The 15,811-nt window shown below is 44.3% G+C and overlaps 1 protein-coding gene across 14 annotated transcripts in view; it reads left to right on the forward strand.

Annotated features, from left to right (window-relative positions):
• Positions 1 to 15,811, forward strand: part of ADGRB1 (adhesion G protein-coupled receptor B1) — a 293,366-nt gene that overhangs the window by 262,045 nt on the left and 15,510 nt on the right. For 10 of the 14 annotated variants that reach the window (XM_074557880.1, XM_074557889.1, XM_074557884.1 and 7 more), the window contains 6 exons: positions 3,628 to 3,799; positions 4,921 to 5,016; positions 7,617 to 7,671; positions 11,230 to 11,900; positions 12,519 to 12,554; positions 13,180 to 13,284. In XM_074557880.1, coding sequence (XP_074413981.1) covers positions 3,628 to 3,799; positions 4,921 to 5,016; positions 7,617 to 7,671; positions 11,230 to 11,900; positions 12,519 to 12,554; positions 13,180 to 13,284 — 1,135 coding nt within the window. The remainder of the gene's footprint in view (positions 1 to 3,627; positions 3,800 to 4,920; positions 5,017 to 7,616; positions 7,672 to 11,229; positions 11,901 to 12,518; positions 12,555 to 13,179; positions 13,285 to 15,811) is intronic. The other 4 variants (XM_074557896.1, XM_074557962.1, XM_074557953.1 and 1 more) reach the window with 1 other exon arrangement.

Raw genomic sequence — 15,811 nt, forward strand, 5'->3', positions numbered from 1 at the left:
CAGGGTGCAGGACTCTTCATCTTTCTTCATGTAGATCTTTATCTCCAAATCCATTCTTTTTGCTCTTTCCATTGCTTTCCTCTAAGTGCAATCCATTTATTCTGCTTCTTTTGCAAAGACAAAGACTCTCCATGCCTCCAGCTACAAAAAGGACAAAGCCACATACAGATTTTGTCATTTTGGCCAAATCCTTGCTGCCAGGGCAGGGTCTGGTGTGTGCTTTCATAAAGTTGTGTGTTTCCCATGGTAGATCCTATGTTTTAGAGCACATTAGGAGTGGTTGAGGGAGCTGGGATGATTTATCCTGGAGAAAAGGAGGATTGGGAAGACCTTATCACTCCTTGAAGGGAGGTTGGAGCCAGGTTGGGGCTGGTCTCTTCTATCAAGCAACAGAATTAAAGGAAATGGCCTCAGGTTGCACCAGGAGAGATTCAGGTTGGATATTGGGGAAAATTTCTTCACTAAAAGGATAATCAAGCATTGGCACAGGCTGTCCAGGAGATGGTGGAGTCCTCATCCCAGAAGGATTTTAAAGCTGTGTAAATGTGGCCCTTGGGGGCACGGTTTAGTGCTGGGTTTTGCAGTGCTGGGAAAGATTTGGACTTGATCTTAGAGGTCTTTTCCAACCTCAGATGGGATGCTGCTGTCACTTGTCCTGAGGGCTGTCATAAAATGTGATAAATAAGAGGATCTGCCAGCTGATTCCTTTGTCCCAAGCAATAAAAGTAATGGATTTATTGATCATGGCTAATCCACGAAAAGCCATTAGGTGGTCACAATGTCTTTGTATAACAATTGATCATTTCATATCACATCTCATGATAAGCACCCTAATGTGGTATTTCTTAAATCCTATAAATAATTCTGGGGTCTTTTAAGGATTCACCGTGCCTCCTGAAAAAAGGGACAGGAGGGAAGGTGGTTGAAGTATGAGTCCTGCTATGAATTCAGCTCACAGCAAGTAGAATTAAGGGCAGTCTCACAGAAAACCCACTTGTCTTCCTGTGAGTTTTCACCTGAAATTTCAGCCTGTATCAGATTTCTTTAATGGAGCTTTTAATTTGGAGTTTAATATTTCAAAAATCTAAGCAGGGCCCTGCAAGTGAAATTAGAGTGAGATCCATTTCCTGTGACCTGTTGCCACCTGCTGCCTGAGAATAAAGATGATGCATTTAAGTAGCAAGCAGAATTTCCATCAATTTTGTCAGGGATGAATGCTGCTGAGAAGGCACCAGGAGGGTGAATCACAAAGAGAGCCAAATTCTGAGCTGATGTAAGTCAGCACAACTTGGGAAAACCCTGATTTGATCCAGCTGAATATGTGGCCATCAACCGAGGTGGAAGGGCAGAGCAAATGGACTCAAAAATTTCATTCTTAAAGCAGGTTTTGAAACCAGTGGATTCCAATCTGACCATTTGCTGAGGAGAAACATAATTTACTTTCTCAGCAGCATCCCTTGCAGCCCCAGATCCACATCTAAGTCTTGGATCCAGATCCAGATCATTGTTTTTATGAGCCTGCAGTTCTTTTGAGGAATGGCAAACCCACCCAGATTCAGAGATTTGGTTGAGATCTGGCTCGGATCCATTGCCAGGTTGAACATTAGTGGCAGTAACATCCACAGAATGGGGGTACCAGGAGTGTTCTGGAACTCCAGATAATTCCAGGAGGCAGAGTTGTCTCTTAAAGACCTTTCCCAGGAGCTTTTAGTGAACTTTATGGTTTCCACTTGCTGCTGGAATTATTTCATCTATTCAGCCATGTTGTGTTGGCTGACACTTTCATGGAAGACACATCTAGAAAGGTTCCTTATCAACCAAATCTTATCTTTCCATTCAACATTTCTGCCTCTCTGATTTTTTCTTTCATGCAGTTGCTGCTTAGCCAAATTTATGAAGGCACTGCCACAAATGACAGCAATGAGATATTTCAGTGTAATGAGGCAGATTTCGGAGAATTGGAATAAGTTATTTCTCTTTAGGAGTTGTTTGGTTGCAGGCTGGTTTTTTGTGTATTTTTTAATAATACTTTGGAATTATAGTTTGTCTTGGGCATTAAAGAACAGGATTTGCCATCCAAGATAAAATTACAAGGGTATTGGATTATATCGTGGCCTTTACCTTACAAAGAGGTCTCATAATGCTTATTCTAATTAAAAAGAAAAATAATTCCATTTCCCTGCTCCTTTAGGTCAATTAAATTCCTTAATAATACCATGAAGGAACAGATCTGAGTGTGGACAGGCTGTAGGAATATTTGCAAACAGGGTCTAATTCTGACTATAAAAATAAACTGTCACTTTAGTGTGTGGTCATTGCAGAACTGATGTTAACAATCCTTGAAAAACCCTTAATGAAGCCAGGGTGTTCTATCCTGATGTCCAAACCTGTATCCAAGCTCCAGCTTTGTTCAGGTAAAACTTTCACTGAGGTCTGTGAGCTAACCAGCAAGTAAACATTAAACCTTTGATCATAGATCAGGAAATGGTGAGCAAGTCCCATGTAAGTACTGCTGAACGTGTTTCATGGTATCTGTCCTGTAATTTCTTGTCTTGCCTGTATTTGTTTGTATTTGGAGGTTTTCTCATAGCTCCTCTTGTTATTCAAGACCTTCTCTGGTTTGTTAGGTAAAAACCCACAGAGAAATTCTCCTCATATTCTTGGTGCCAATGGATGGGATGAGTGACAACTTAAAATCTCCCTAGTCAGCTGTTAAAATTGTTTGGGATCTTTTTTTTTGGTTGGAGAGATGGATGCCTGAAGAGTCCTTGGGAAAAGAGCTGCTTTCCCATTTGCAGGGCCATCATTCACAGCTGAAGTGGAGTTTCAGCATCACAGAAAACTTGTTTTGTCCAGTTTTCTGTCTTGTGAATGGAGACATGGCTTGAATCTCAAGTTAATGTCCACACAGGAATAAATTTACAAAAATAGTCAAACATGGAGCAAAAAGCTTTTTTTTCCCACAAAGATTTCCCCAAAGGCTGGGGAGATCTCACAAGAAAGCTGAAAATTTTCTGACCACAGGGAAATGAAAGGTTTTAGGTCAGGTCAGGTTTTAGTCCCCAGTGTCATGAGGACCATAGTCTGTAGATTAAAAGGAGAAATGCAGATATTTCAGTCTGCACATCAGCTCTCTGCCTGTCCGTTTTGAGTCACTCGAAAGCGTGACACGTCCCAGTGTCGGTGTCTTCCATGTGCTGTGGAAGTCCAAGTGTCTGTGACCCGAGTACCGACAGCCATCGTGACAGACCAGTCTCTGCTGCAACTGTTCCCCTTCCCCTTGGCAACCTGCAGTGATTGTATTTTGTCTCCTTCCCTTGGGAAAAGCCGTGGTGGTGGATTAGGGGGAAGGGCGTGGAAGGAGAAGGGAGGGATCCGCATCCTTCCTCCCCACCTCCCGTTTTATGCATGACTGCACCGTTGGGAAGCTGTCCCCTCTGTTTGGGTGGCATGAGTGTGCAGAGCCTCCTCCTGCTTCCCTGGGAGAGGGGCTCAGGAAAGGTCTCCCTCATGGAGATGTTGGCTGGAGAAACCCTCTGCATCCCGGTGGGATTGGGAGGCTGAATTAGAACCCCACCTGGGAGTGGGTGAGGTGGAGCTGAGCTCTCTTTGCCTCTCCCTTGACAGGGCATCCCTCTGGAGCTCCTGTGTGGTGCTGCCCCTGCTGGCTCTCACCTGGATGTCTGCAGTCCTGGCCATCACTGACCGGCGCTCAGCGCTTTTCCAGATCCTTTTCGCCGTCTTCGACTCCTTGGAGGGATTTGTCATTGTCATGGTCCACTGCATCCTCAGGCGGGAGGTGAGAGGGAGGAGTCATTATCTGTTACATAATTAACGTTATTTCCCACAAAAACCACATGGAAAAGTGCCCAACCAGTTGGTCACTTCTCTAACCCTACAAATTTCGCTTTGGGGGAAATCGTGACCACAAAAATGACCGTGACATTTTCAGTCAGAGGGAAGAAGGGATGAATCAGGGTGGAGTTTGGTGAGATGGGATAACATGCCAGGCTTTGCTTGTTTACCAGCAGAATTCTCAATTCCAGAATGTTCACACCCCACCTCCAAAAAATGCCACATTAAAGAAGTGATTTGTGTGATTTCAGGAGAGGTGAGATGCACTGAGATTTGCAGGATGAAATCTGTGCTGGCATTAACACCCTGATATTCCAGCTAGGAAGTGCAGCCAGCAATAATCAGGCAAGGAAATTGAGGAAATTCTCTTCAGCCTCCCTGTGGAGATTTAAAATGGTGAATTATATCAGGGAAGAAAAGGACGAATCTTTTATGTTTCTTTTATGCTTTTCATCCTACGGAGTGGAGAGACTATTAATAACAGAGACAGGAAGGGGCTTTTTTTTCAATATTAATTTTATCTTCTTACAGTTCCTTTAAATTCAGTAAAACAGATTAATTTCTTATGTCAGGCCAATGAAATCAATGGAATTACACCACTGGCATGGCTGAGACTCCTTCCACTAATTGCATTATGAATATGAGTCTGCATTTAACTCCCATTGCAGTCACCAGGATTTTTTTTTCCAATTATTTCAGTGAGTTTGGGATCAGATTTATATTACAGGATCCTGAACAGACTTTGTAGACACCAGTACAATGATTAATGCGGGAGCATCCATTTAAAACATATTGCAAGCTGCAGAATAAAGGACATTTTTATTTCTGACTGTATAAATCAAGCAAATGGAAGTGACCTAGGCAGTGACCCAGGGTTGCTGGAAAAACTCTGAGTTGCTCTTCAGTGTGTGAAATATGTAACACATAAACCTTGTGAAAGAAATGCTGCTAAAGCAGGGTCCGTGTCCTTTTGATCTAACAAGGGCTGTTTTTATTTTGGATTTCAGCAGAATTTAAGGTGGTTTGGTCAGCCTGACTCTGACCTTTGCCAATCTGTCCCTGCAGGTCCAGGATGCTGTGAAGTGCCGGGTTGTGGATCGTCAGGAGGAAGGGAATGGAGACTCAGGGGGGTCCTTTCAGAATGGACACGCTCAGCTCATGGTAGGGAAATCTCCCACTTCCCCTTTAGTAGGGGGTTTGTGGCGACTTTTAACTCATAACTGATAATCAGAGGGCTCTGTCCCTCCCAGATCCTGAATTCACCATTCTTATTTCCTTTAAACTTTTGCTTGAGCAAACATAGCCCTTAAAATGGACTTTTTCCACACAAATCTGGGGCGTTGCATTGTAATTTTAAGGTTCTCAAGCTCGCACACCAGGTTTTGCAGACATCTTGGTGAGATCCTTTCTTTCCCAGAAAAATAAAGAACCAAAATACACCTCCCATGTCTTCCAGACCTTTTAATCCCCATCAAGCTGCCTTGTTCTGGCTCGAGCTAGGATGCTGTAGTTTAATACTGTTTTAATTACAGTCTGTTGGGTTACTACCATAAAAAATGCCGTCTCCGAGGGAGTTTTTTCTCTCAAAAGCACACTTTGCTTCACTGGGAATAGTTAAAGCTCTGTAAATTGTCATCCTCTTGTGTAAGTCCTTTGCAAACAGTAAAGGAATAGGCTGTGGGGTTTTGCCCTGCATCTGCTCCACTGTTATGATGTAGTTGATGCAAGAAACATTTAATTTCTGAGGTTAAGATAAAGATATCAGGAGAATCAGAGGATTTGAGCAACTTCCAAGAGCTTCTGGTTAATATTAGAGCTACAGCACAACCCAGTGATGTTTTTTATCCAGTCACTCCTGTGCTGAGCAGTTTCTGCCTGGGCATGAGGCCTCATTTCAAACAGCACAATCTTGGAGTCAAGACATCAGCAGAGCTTTAATTCCACCACACCTTGGTGGTGTTTGCTAAAAACAGGTGCCTCATTTCTCATTTAAATGCAGAGTCTTCTTATTTTCAGACAGGTTCTCGCTCTGCCTAATTGTGGGTAATTAGAGAGCCCCTTGCATGCCTGGTGCTTTGCCTTGTTTAGTAATAGACACCACAATCAACCCCCGTCTCTTATTTTCCATAAGTTAACACCCAGAGCTTTCTTATTCTCCCTCTGTAAATCACGTGCCCTCAAATTATTTATATAAACCCTCCAGATTCTCAGCAACCTGGAAAAACAGGTGGATCCTGTGATTATCAGTCTGCAGTTGCCATCCCAAGTTCCAGGGCTTTGCATCTCTGTACAACTCCTCATTTCCATCCATAATTATCAGCCACCTTGGGAAATTCTGTGTCAGCTACGAGTTCTGTAGCAATGTTGCATTTCCTTGAGTGTGTGGAGGAGCAGGGAGCTTACAATCACTTTCCTCACATTCCAGCACAAAAAGCTGCTGAATCTGGCTGTGAGTGATGACTCCTCACTGGTATTTTTAGAGGGGTACAATGTTATTTTGTTGTAAAATCACCAAAGGAATCAAAAGCTTTTGCAGGATGACATTTTTGCTGTTACCTTTTCTGTTTATCTCCAAATCTGCCCAGCTAGTGAAAAGGAGCTTAGCTGAGTAGAGCTGTTTTTTCCCCACAAAATCTTGTTGACTGGTATTAAATATAAACCTGTCTTTCATTTATTTATCAGCAGAACTAGTGCAGGCTGTTGAGCTGCATTTTTTTCTGGAACTCCTATCATGGAAATGAGATTATATTTTTCTGTGTCATCCCATTTGCCCATTCGAATGTTAGTTCAGTTGTATTTCTCTTCCATTCTTTTCAGATTTGTTTGATATCCCAAAGAATTTACCGGGAAATTAATATCAGGAAGGCTGAGATAGTTAAAAAAACTCTTGGCTCTAAACTTGCTCATGTTTAAGTGTTTATCCCAGGGGGATGGGGATTTTTCCCACATTCTTCTCAGTATTCATATGGATTTCATTTTGTCACATGAATACAATTATGTGAAATGTCATTCTGAAATGATACCAGAAATAATCAGTGAACTCTTCTACCTTTTGCCAGTCTGCAGCTTCCCCATTACTCCATGAAAGCTCACGGCCTGCTGTGACTCAGTTTATCCAGTTCTTTGAAATGTTATCTGCTCAAAGCTTCAGAAACAGGATTAACTCCTCCTGGGAGAAGAAAGGAGTTCCCTTTGGCTGCGCAGACCACTTGAAAAAGTTATTCAGCCTTTGTGCCTGTGGGAGCCATTGATTTTATGTGTTAAGAGTTTCAGAAGCAGAGACTTGTTCCCACTTCTTGTAGCTTGGTGACAGATCACAAAAAAGCCCAGTGGGGGTGGAGCATTCCCAGCAGGATCCCCAGATCTCTTTAATAAAGGGTGGGGAATCCACTTAAATTTATGTGTGGAGTGATACATCCAAAACACTTTGGGCCAGGAACCTGTTCCCTGTTTTTTTAGGGGTGTGCATAAATGTGTTCCAGCAAGATATTTTATTCTGCAGCCCAGGGATAAGTGAATGGATGAGCAGATGAACCCCAGTTGAAAAGCAATGTTCTGGCTTTATCAGTGATAAAATTCAAAAGCCAACAGGTGGGAAAACATTTTCCATGTTTGAAAATCCAAGCCAAACTTCTCCCCTCCACTCTCCTGGCAAAGGCTGTGCCCACCTCACTAATAAAGTGGGAGTTTTGCATTTTCCAAGTTTTCCTGTCCCTCACCAGCCCCTTTTGACCCCATGCTCTGTGTTCTCTGTCTTTCAGACCGATTTCGAGAAGGACGTGGACATGGCTTGTAGATCAGGTGAGCACATCACAGGTGAGAATCAGCAAGTGACCTGGTTTGGGGATTGAACTAGGCCATTTCTTTTCCTTCCCTTTCTGTTTCCTTTGTGTGTGTCCTGGTTCCTTGCATGTCCTCACATGGGTTGCCCTTACTTTCAACCCAAGCCAAAATAAAGCAACACCTGAATTTTCCCTTTGCTTTTCCTATTTTCCTGTAGCTCTTTTGGCCTTTTAACTGAGATCAAGCCTTGCCTCTGAGGAGTTGTTTTTTGCCATGTAACACAGTGGCAGAGAAGAGCATCAAGGAAGAAGAGATGGGATCCATCTCTTCCTACTGTGATCCTTCTTTGTTCCAGCAACCCCTGCTGGGGTCATGCCAACCCCAGGCAGCTCTGTGCTCATGAAGGGTGTCTTTGTAGAAAGTCTGGAATCTAGAGAGCCTTCCACCACTCCACCTGGCTCCAGGCTCTTCTGTGCACCTGGAAGTGGTTGGATCTCTCCTCCTCTGCCTGCTCCTTTCTGCTGTGTGTTCATCACACAGCTTCCTCTGGATCCTGAGGATGTGCATGAGTTGACAGCCCCTTTTCCCAATAATCCCAGGGGTGTTTGTGCTGCCTGGATTCTCCCTGGCTGCCTGTTCCTCTCTGCAGGTCTCGTCCTCTCCTGGTCCTGGCATGCCTGACCTTTGGCTGAGGTTATTTTTCTTACCCTTTGTAGATACTGAGGCTTTCATTTGCCCTCCCAGACTTCTCCCCTCTGCCAAGCAAGAGAAATGCCAGCTTGCTTGGGAATTGCATAATTCATATCTCCCAAACCAGGATCTTCCCAAGTCAGGGACAGCACACTCTGTGTTCACTTACCACTATGGCAAAGCTTCTCTCTCTCTTTTTATTAATCTTTCCTGCCTTCCTTCTTTCCTTTTTTCTTGTCTTCTTTCCTTCTCTCTTTCCTCCTTTCCCTGCCCTGCCTTTTTTCTTTCTCCCCTCTTCTTTCTCTTTCTATAAACATCTACCTGTCCTTTTCATTTATCCTTTTCTTTATCTCATCTATCATTTATTTATCTGCTTCTAATGTATTTATCTATAATTCATCTCTTTCGTTCTGTCTCACAATAACTTATTTATCTCTGTCCTCAGCTGTCTGTCTTGCTGTACCTGTTATTTATGTATTTCTATCTGTCAACATTTGTCCCTGTCACTGTGTTTCTGTGCATTGTCTATCACTGTCACTATCATTTATCTGTCTAATATCTATCTATATCTTATTTATCTTTTCCTGTCCATCTCTCTGCCTCACTCCCTCTCCCTGTGCTTATCACAGTCACAGTATATTTATCTCACTTACCCCTGTGATATCTTATTTCACGGTCTCTTTTGTCCATTTATCTCTTTTCAGGGTCTCTCCATTTTTTTTTCCTTTCTGTTTTTCTGTCTCACACTCTCTAATTTAATTTCTAGCTGTCAGCCTCTTCTCATTTGTCTCTCTCCTTCTCTTTTGACACCAAATATCTCAGTCCCAAGAAATCACATACGAAAAACGCGTGTGTGGGGCCATGTCTGAATTGAGGGGATGCTCAGGGAGCCTTCACCAAACACAGAGTCAGCTGTAAACCCCAGCAGACCCCAGATTCCTCCTCAAGAGGAGCCTTTCTGGATCTGCCACCACACCTCTTCATCCCAAATTGAGTTTCCCAGAGGAAGGGAAGGAGCTGATTTGTTCTACATGATCCTGGAGCCCCTGGATCAGCAGCTTGCCAATAGCCTAAGCTTCCCCTCCTTTGCCAGCATCCAACTCCAGAATTTGTATTTGTCTGCCTGGAGATTCTCCTCCTTTCATTAAGTACCATTAGATTGTGCCAAGATAAGTGGTTAATAATAAACCTAATTTCAGAGACCTTTTGGAGTGGTGCATCATCCCATGCACTCTCCTTATTGAATAATAAAATCCAGGAACCTGTCCAATGGTTTCTGGCCATCATTTCTCCTAGAGGCACCATTTCTCCTCTTGTGATGGATTGGAGATGTGGCTGAGACCACTCAGAACCCCCTCACATTGATCCCCTGATAGGATTTGCTCCAGGGCTCAGTGTTGAAGGCTCATTCCACTCCTTGCTTGGAGATTGCCAAGTGGAAGCCTCTCCAAACCTATTTTCTGTAACTGATGTGAGCATGGAGAAGATCAATAAACCTTGCTGGGGCTCCCAAGGGAAGGGTTTGACTTGTTCTGATTTATCCCAGCAATGCTAAGATGTTCGTGGCTGCCAGAGTTCTCAGCTTTAAAAGCTCTTTACAAGCTCTTTTTATTCTCCTTGGTGCCCTGCTCATCCTGCCTTGCGTGCTCTGTGGTCCTGGGGAGGAGTTTGATCTTCCCTCACTCCCACTCAGAGCTAGTAGAAAAATCAGTGTGTCCTCAGTGCCATGGGATGCCCATCCCACCTCTGAATAATGTCAGCTCACCCCAAAAATCCTTCTCTCCTGTCCTAAAAAAGATCCATTTACTTATTTTTATTTTCTCCTTGCAATGGGTAAAAGGGGAGCATACGTTTCTTTCTCTTTTGCTGTGCTGAAGTCCTGGGTAAGTAGCCCACAACACCTTGTCCCTGCCCCACAGTCTGATTTCCATGATTTTCTGATTTTCCACCCAGCAGAGACATCAAGGTTGACATCATTATTTTCCCAAGATCTTTGCTGCAGCCTGAAATCAACTGAGCAATAGATTATTATGCCTGGAAAATGGGCAAATTATTTTTCTTTGTGGACAGCATTGCGTGGGGATGAATGTCCAAATGTCCTTTATGAAGTGTTCACTTCCTTCTCAGTTTAAAGTTTTCCTCTCTTTTTAAGGAATATTCCCATCACCACTTGCTTTCCTGAAGGGAAATCGAAAATTGCTAAATAATGAGCTCTCGCAAAGGCTTACCGTGATTACTGGAATGTAAGATTTTATGGAGAGCAGTTTGAAATTCATAACAAAACATGCTGTGTTTCAAAATACCTATTTATTAACACTGAAACTGTTAAGGGAAAAGAGCAACCTGAAGTGTTTTAGTGAGTTAATACAAAAAATTAAATTTGAAGGGGGCTGGAACTCAATGATCTTTTAAGTTTTCTTCCAGCCCAGGCCATTTGATGATTTTATGGTTGTATGAATCATTAATAATGTTGTATTTCAGCTATTTCCTGAATCAAAATAATTTTTTTACATGAAAGCAGCCTTTTATTTTAATGAATTCTACTCCACAGGCTAATAATGTATAGATTTCATATATACATACATATAGTAGATGTACTAAATATCTAAAAATCTCTTTGGTTTTCAGGGTATTGTTATCAACATGTTGGCCTAGATGGGAGTTTTGGCCATGGTTCTGTTGGAATACTCACATCACAGAGAACTCTCCCAAAATAACAAAGTTTTTTCCTCCCTAGCTTCAATTTTGCCTACAGTATCCTGGATTTTAAAAATACAAATAACATTAAACACTGTTGTGCCTCTTTGGGAGGGGTGCTGGCGGGGAGTGACTGTGAGAGGTGTCTTGATGTGCCAACAAAACCCCAGGTGAGGTGCTGAGGACACTTCTCTGTCTCCCCAGTGCTCAACAAAGACATCACCACGTGCAGAACCTCGACCATCACGGGGACCCTGAAGCGCCCGTCGCTGCCCGACGAGGAGAAACTGAAACTCAACCACCAGAAAGGCTCATCCAACTTCAACAGTCTTCCAGCCAACGTCTCCAAGATGCACCTTCAGGGCTCCCCACACTACCTGGGGGCCATCAACCTGAACGAGTTCAGCAACCACTCCCTCACCCTGAAGAAGGACAAGAACCAGCCGCCAAAATCCATCTACATCTGCGACGGGGACATCTTCAAGAAGTTGGACTCAGAGCTCTCGCGGGCGCAGGAGCAGACCCTGGACACCAGCTACGTGATCCTGCCCACCAACACGTCCACCTTGAGGGCCAAACCCAAAGATGAGAGCAAATACAGCATCAACATTGACCAGATGCCTCAGACACGGCTCATCCACCTCAGCATGGCCACCGACCCTGGCTTCGTGGTCAAGAGTCCCCCGCGGGAGCCGGTGACCATGGCGTGCAGCGAGGTGCAGGGTTCCTCCATGATCCAGCAGCAGCTGGCTCCACAGAACGTCTCCAACGAGTCACAGATTCCCAACAGCCTGTGTGACACGGGTGACTCAGGGAACTCGGGTGTGGTGTCCAAGAGCGAGACCGTCTCCACCCTCTCCATGAGCTCCTTGGAGGTGAGTGTGGAAATGATGGTGCTGTTCTCAGCGCAGGGTGGTGCTCTGTCCTCAATCCCGCCACTCCAGGGGGTTGGAAAGAAGAACTTAAGGGAAATTGTAGCCCAGGATGCAATGCCAGTGTCATATTACCCTGAGGGCCACTGGCATGTAGTCATGTTTTGGAATGTGATGTCACGACTTCCAGAGCACTGTTTTTAGCCCTACAGGTGCTACAAAGTAAAAAAAAAAAAAAAAAAAAAAGTTAATTTATCAAAGATAGTAATTTTAATGCCAGGCACGTGGCCTGCCTTATCTTTTCCCCTTTATATCCTCAGCCCTATTTCCCATTTTGGTGGTTTCAGTCATGATGAGAAGACCCCAGTAATCAAGGCTGGAGGGGCTTGCAGCAGCCTGGGATAATGGAAAGTATTCATGCCTATGGCAGGAGGTTGGAAGTGGTTGATTTTAAGATCCCTTCCAACACAAATAATTCAATAACATAAAATATTTGGAATATCCCATCATGAAGAGCCAGAAAAACATGTTAAAGGTGTAGAAAAAGGGAAAGGAGAAGGACTTTTCCTGTTTTATCCTCTTACTAACCTTTACCCATCTCTTTGTCTCCTGAATGCCCAGAGGCGGAAATCCCGGTATGCAGAGTTAGATTTTGAGGTGAGTGCATCCCTTTCTAAATGTTTGTCCCAAATTTTTTGAGCCACCCTCTCCAATTATCTCACTCTTGCCAGAGCGCAGGAAATCCACATTCAGCCTGCTTATACATGGAAAGGGAAATCCTTCTAGAAATTGTCCTGCCTCTCCTTCTGGTCAGCAGAAGGTAGAGGTGAAATGCAGACTGGTCAAATGAAAAAGAAAATGAGATTGTGGAGCATTTTCTAATGAAATTACCCCAATTCTACCTGTTTGGGTGAGCTCTGAATACATTTGCAGAGGTGACAAACTGAGGAAAGGCTGGGTGTGGGGACAGGTATCAGTTAAAGAGGGCAGAAAACCTTCCTTAGGACATTGACTGTCAAGCTCAAATTCTGCAGCATAAAAATTTGATTATTGCAAGTTTAAGGGTTATTGTTTTTAGGTCAAAAATTAGTATTTTCTGCTTTCTCCCACCATCTCACCTTGAAAATAAAGGCAGTGCTGCAGTGGGTCCTCAGTAAGTGCTGAAGGTATTTTAGGCACCTGCAGGGAGACAGAGCTCGGGTTAAATGATGTAACTCTGGGGGGAAGATGTGTTCCTGATGAACATGGTTTGCTGACCTGTGGCCCTTTGTGTTTGCTCCAGAAAATCATGCACACAAGGAAACGTCACCAAGACATGTTCCAGGACCTGAACAGAAAACTTCAGCACGCAGAGAAGGAGAAGGAGTCTCCAACAATAGACAGCAAGGTTAGTCAGACACTTCCAGAAGCCCTCAGGTGCCAGCAGGAGCATGGGAACCAGCAGGAAATTGGTTTGTAACCATGGCTGTTGTAAAAAACACACATGCACCACACACAGCCCAGGAGGAGGATGTCTGTCCCTATATCTGTCCATGGTGTTGTTTTCCCTTTGTCTGTCCTTGGCATTTCCTTCCAGGTCATCCCCTTGTGCCCTGTCCATCCACTCCTGGGTAGGAGCTGGAAATTGGGTTGACCATGAGGAAACCTGGGTGGAAAGTGGAGAGGGCAGAAAGAGGGGAAGCATTTTCCCTCCCTTGTGGGGCTGAGGCAGAGGCCAAGGTGGCAGTGATGGGATATTTAGGATGGCCACAGCAGTGTGATTTAAGGTGTGGTGTTGGGAGCACATTTTGGGGAGACTTTTAAATGTAGGTTATTTGTGACAGCTGATCACTTGAGCATGTGGAAATGAGCAGGTCCAGAGAAGTCATAAAGGTTCTCCAAGGGCTGGAGCATCTTTCATATGAGGAAAGGCTGAGAAAATTGGGATTGTTCAGCCTGGAGAAGACTCCTAGATGAGCTTATTGTGGCCTTTCAGTCCCTACAGGAGCTGGGGAGGGACTTTGACAAGGTCATGTAGTGACAAGAGTGTGACAACCAACAAGGGGCGAAGGCTTCAACCTGAAAGAGAGTAGGGTTAGATGGAATATTGGGAAGAAATTCTTCCCTCTGGGGGTGCTGAGGCCCTGGCACAGGTTGCCCTGTGGCTGTCCCATCCCTGGAAGTGTCCAAGGCCAGCTTGGACAGGGTTTGGAGCAGCCTGGGATGGTGGAAGATGTCCCTGCTCATGGCAGGGGGTTGGATTGAGATTGTTTTTATAGTCTTTTCTGACCCAAAGCATTCTGTGGTCCTGTGATATCCAGGAACAAAGTTCTAGGGAAAAGGGGACTTCTTTCAAGGAGTCCTTCCCTGAGACAGACTCAGGGAAGGACCTTTCAGCCTTTCATAGGGGCAGAGATCTAGGACTGGAAAAAATTATCAGCAGCCTTTGTAATAATTGATGTTGTAATTAATAAAATAAGGAAGAGCAGGCAGATGGCACCTTCCAACCAGCTGGGCAAGGACTGAAGGGCTGCAAGGAATTCTTACAGCTCCAGCTGAAGAGCCAGGTTGACAGTAAGAAATTAAATTTCCTGCACTCAGGAGAGAGGCAAGGTGAGCTAATTCTAACAATTCTTTGTGATTTGTAATCAAAGCCCCTCATGACAAGAAAGAAATTGAGGGGCTGGGGAGAGAACAGCAACAAAGGTGGAGGAGGGTCTGAAGCATGAATCTGATGAGGAGCACTTGAGGGAGCTGGGGGGACTCAGCCTGGAGAAAAGGAGGTTCAGGGGGGACCTTCTGCTCTCTAGAACTCCCTGACAGGAGGTTGGAGCCAGGTGGGAGTCAGTCTTCTCTCCTAGGTAAAAAGTGATAGAACAAGATGAACCAGCTCCACTTGCACCAGGGGAAGTTCAGGTTGGATATTTGGAAAATTTTCTGTAGTGAAAGGGTGGCCAAGCATTGGAGGAGCCTTCCCCAGAGAAGAGGTGGAATCACCATCCCTGGAAATGTTCAGAAACCGTGTAGATGTGGCACCTGGGGACATGGTTTAGTGGTGGCCTTGGCAGTGTTGGGTTAACAGTTGGATTGGTGGTCTTGGAGGTATTTTCCAACCTCAGGAATTCCATGATTCTAAAACAGATCCAGGATGTAGCACCCCTGCTGGGTTAACAGTTGGATTGGTGATCCTGAGGTCTTTTCCAACCTCAGGGATTCCATGATCCTAAGACAGATCCAGGATGCAGCAATCTCCTGCGATGTGGCAGATGTGGCACTGATGGGGTTTATTTTGATGGGACTCCCTTGGAGGCAAGAGCAGAGCTCAGAGGGTGATGGAACAAGAAGTTTGGGGTTTTTTGGATGGAAGCAGAGCACTACAGAGGCTTTGGTCTGTGTTTGATATAAGGGTCTCTTCAAGCCAGGTCTTATAAGCTCTTGGAGATTTATATCACACCCGAGGTAGCTCAGTCACTTCAGATGGCATAAAATCAGCAGGATGGCTTCTGTGGCAGTGCTGGAAACAGAAAAATTTTAATAAAAGGCAAAATAACAAAGCTCTTTACAGAGAAAAACTGAGTCAGGGGAAGAGGTTCTTGTTCTTGGTAAAACACCTCACAAAAGCAATTCGTTTCTTTGTTCTGTTCTTTTTCTAGTAGATTGCTTAGGTGGGACTTTTTGGCTTCTGTCCAGTTAGCTATCCTTAAGTTTGAGGTGAAATTCCCAAGGTCCTATGACGTGTCTTTTCACCTAATTGAGGAGAGAAACATGTGGGCTTTTTTCCTTTTTTAGGAGACAAAGGATAATTTTGTCACTCTGTCAACAGGGGGTACATTCTTACATGTCTTCTGATCCCATATTGCTGTGCTGAGCTCCAGAGATGTTACCCCAGCAAATCCTATTTTTATTGTGTGTGGCAAGGTGTTATTATGGGCTGC

Source organism: Zonotrichia albicollis, chromosome 1 (assembly GCF_047830755.1).
Source record: "Zonotrichia albicollis isolate bZonAlb1 chromosome 1, bZonAlb1.hap1, whole genome shotgun sequence".
Taxonomy (NCBI): domain Eukaryota; kingdom Metazoa; phylum Chordata; class Aves; order Passeriformes; family Passerellidae; genus Zonotrichia; species Zonotrichia albicollis.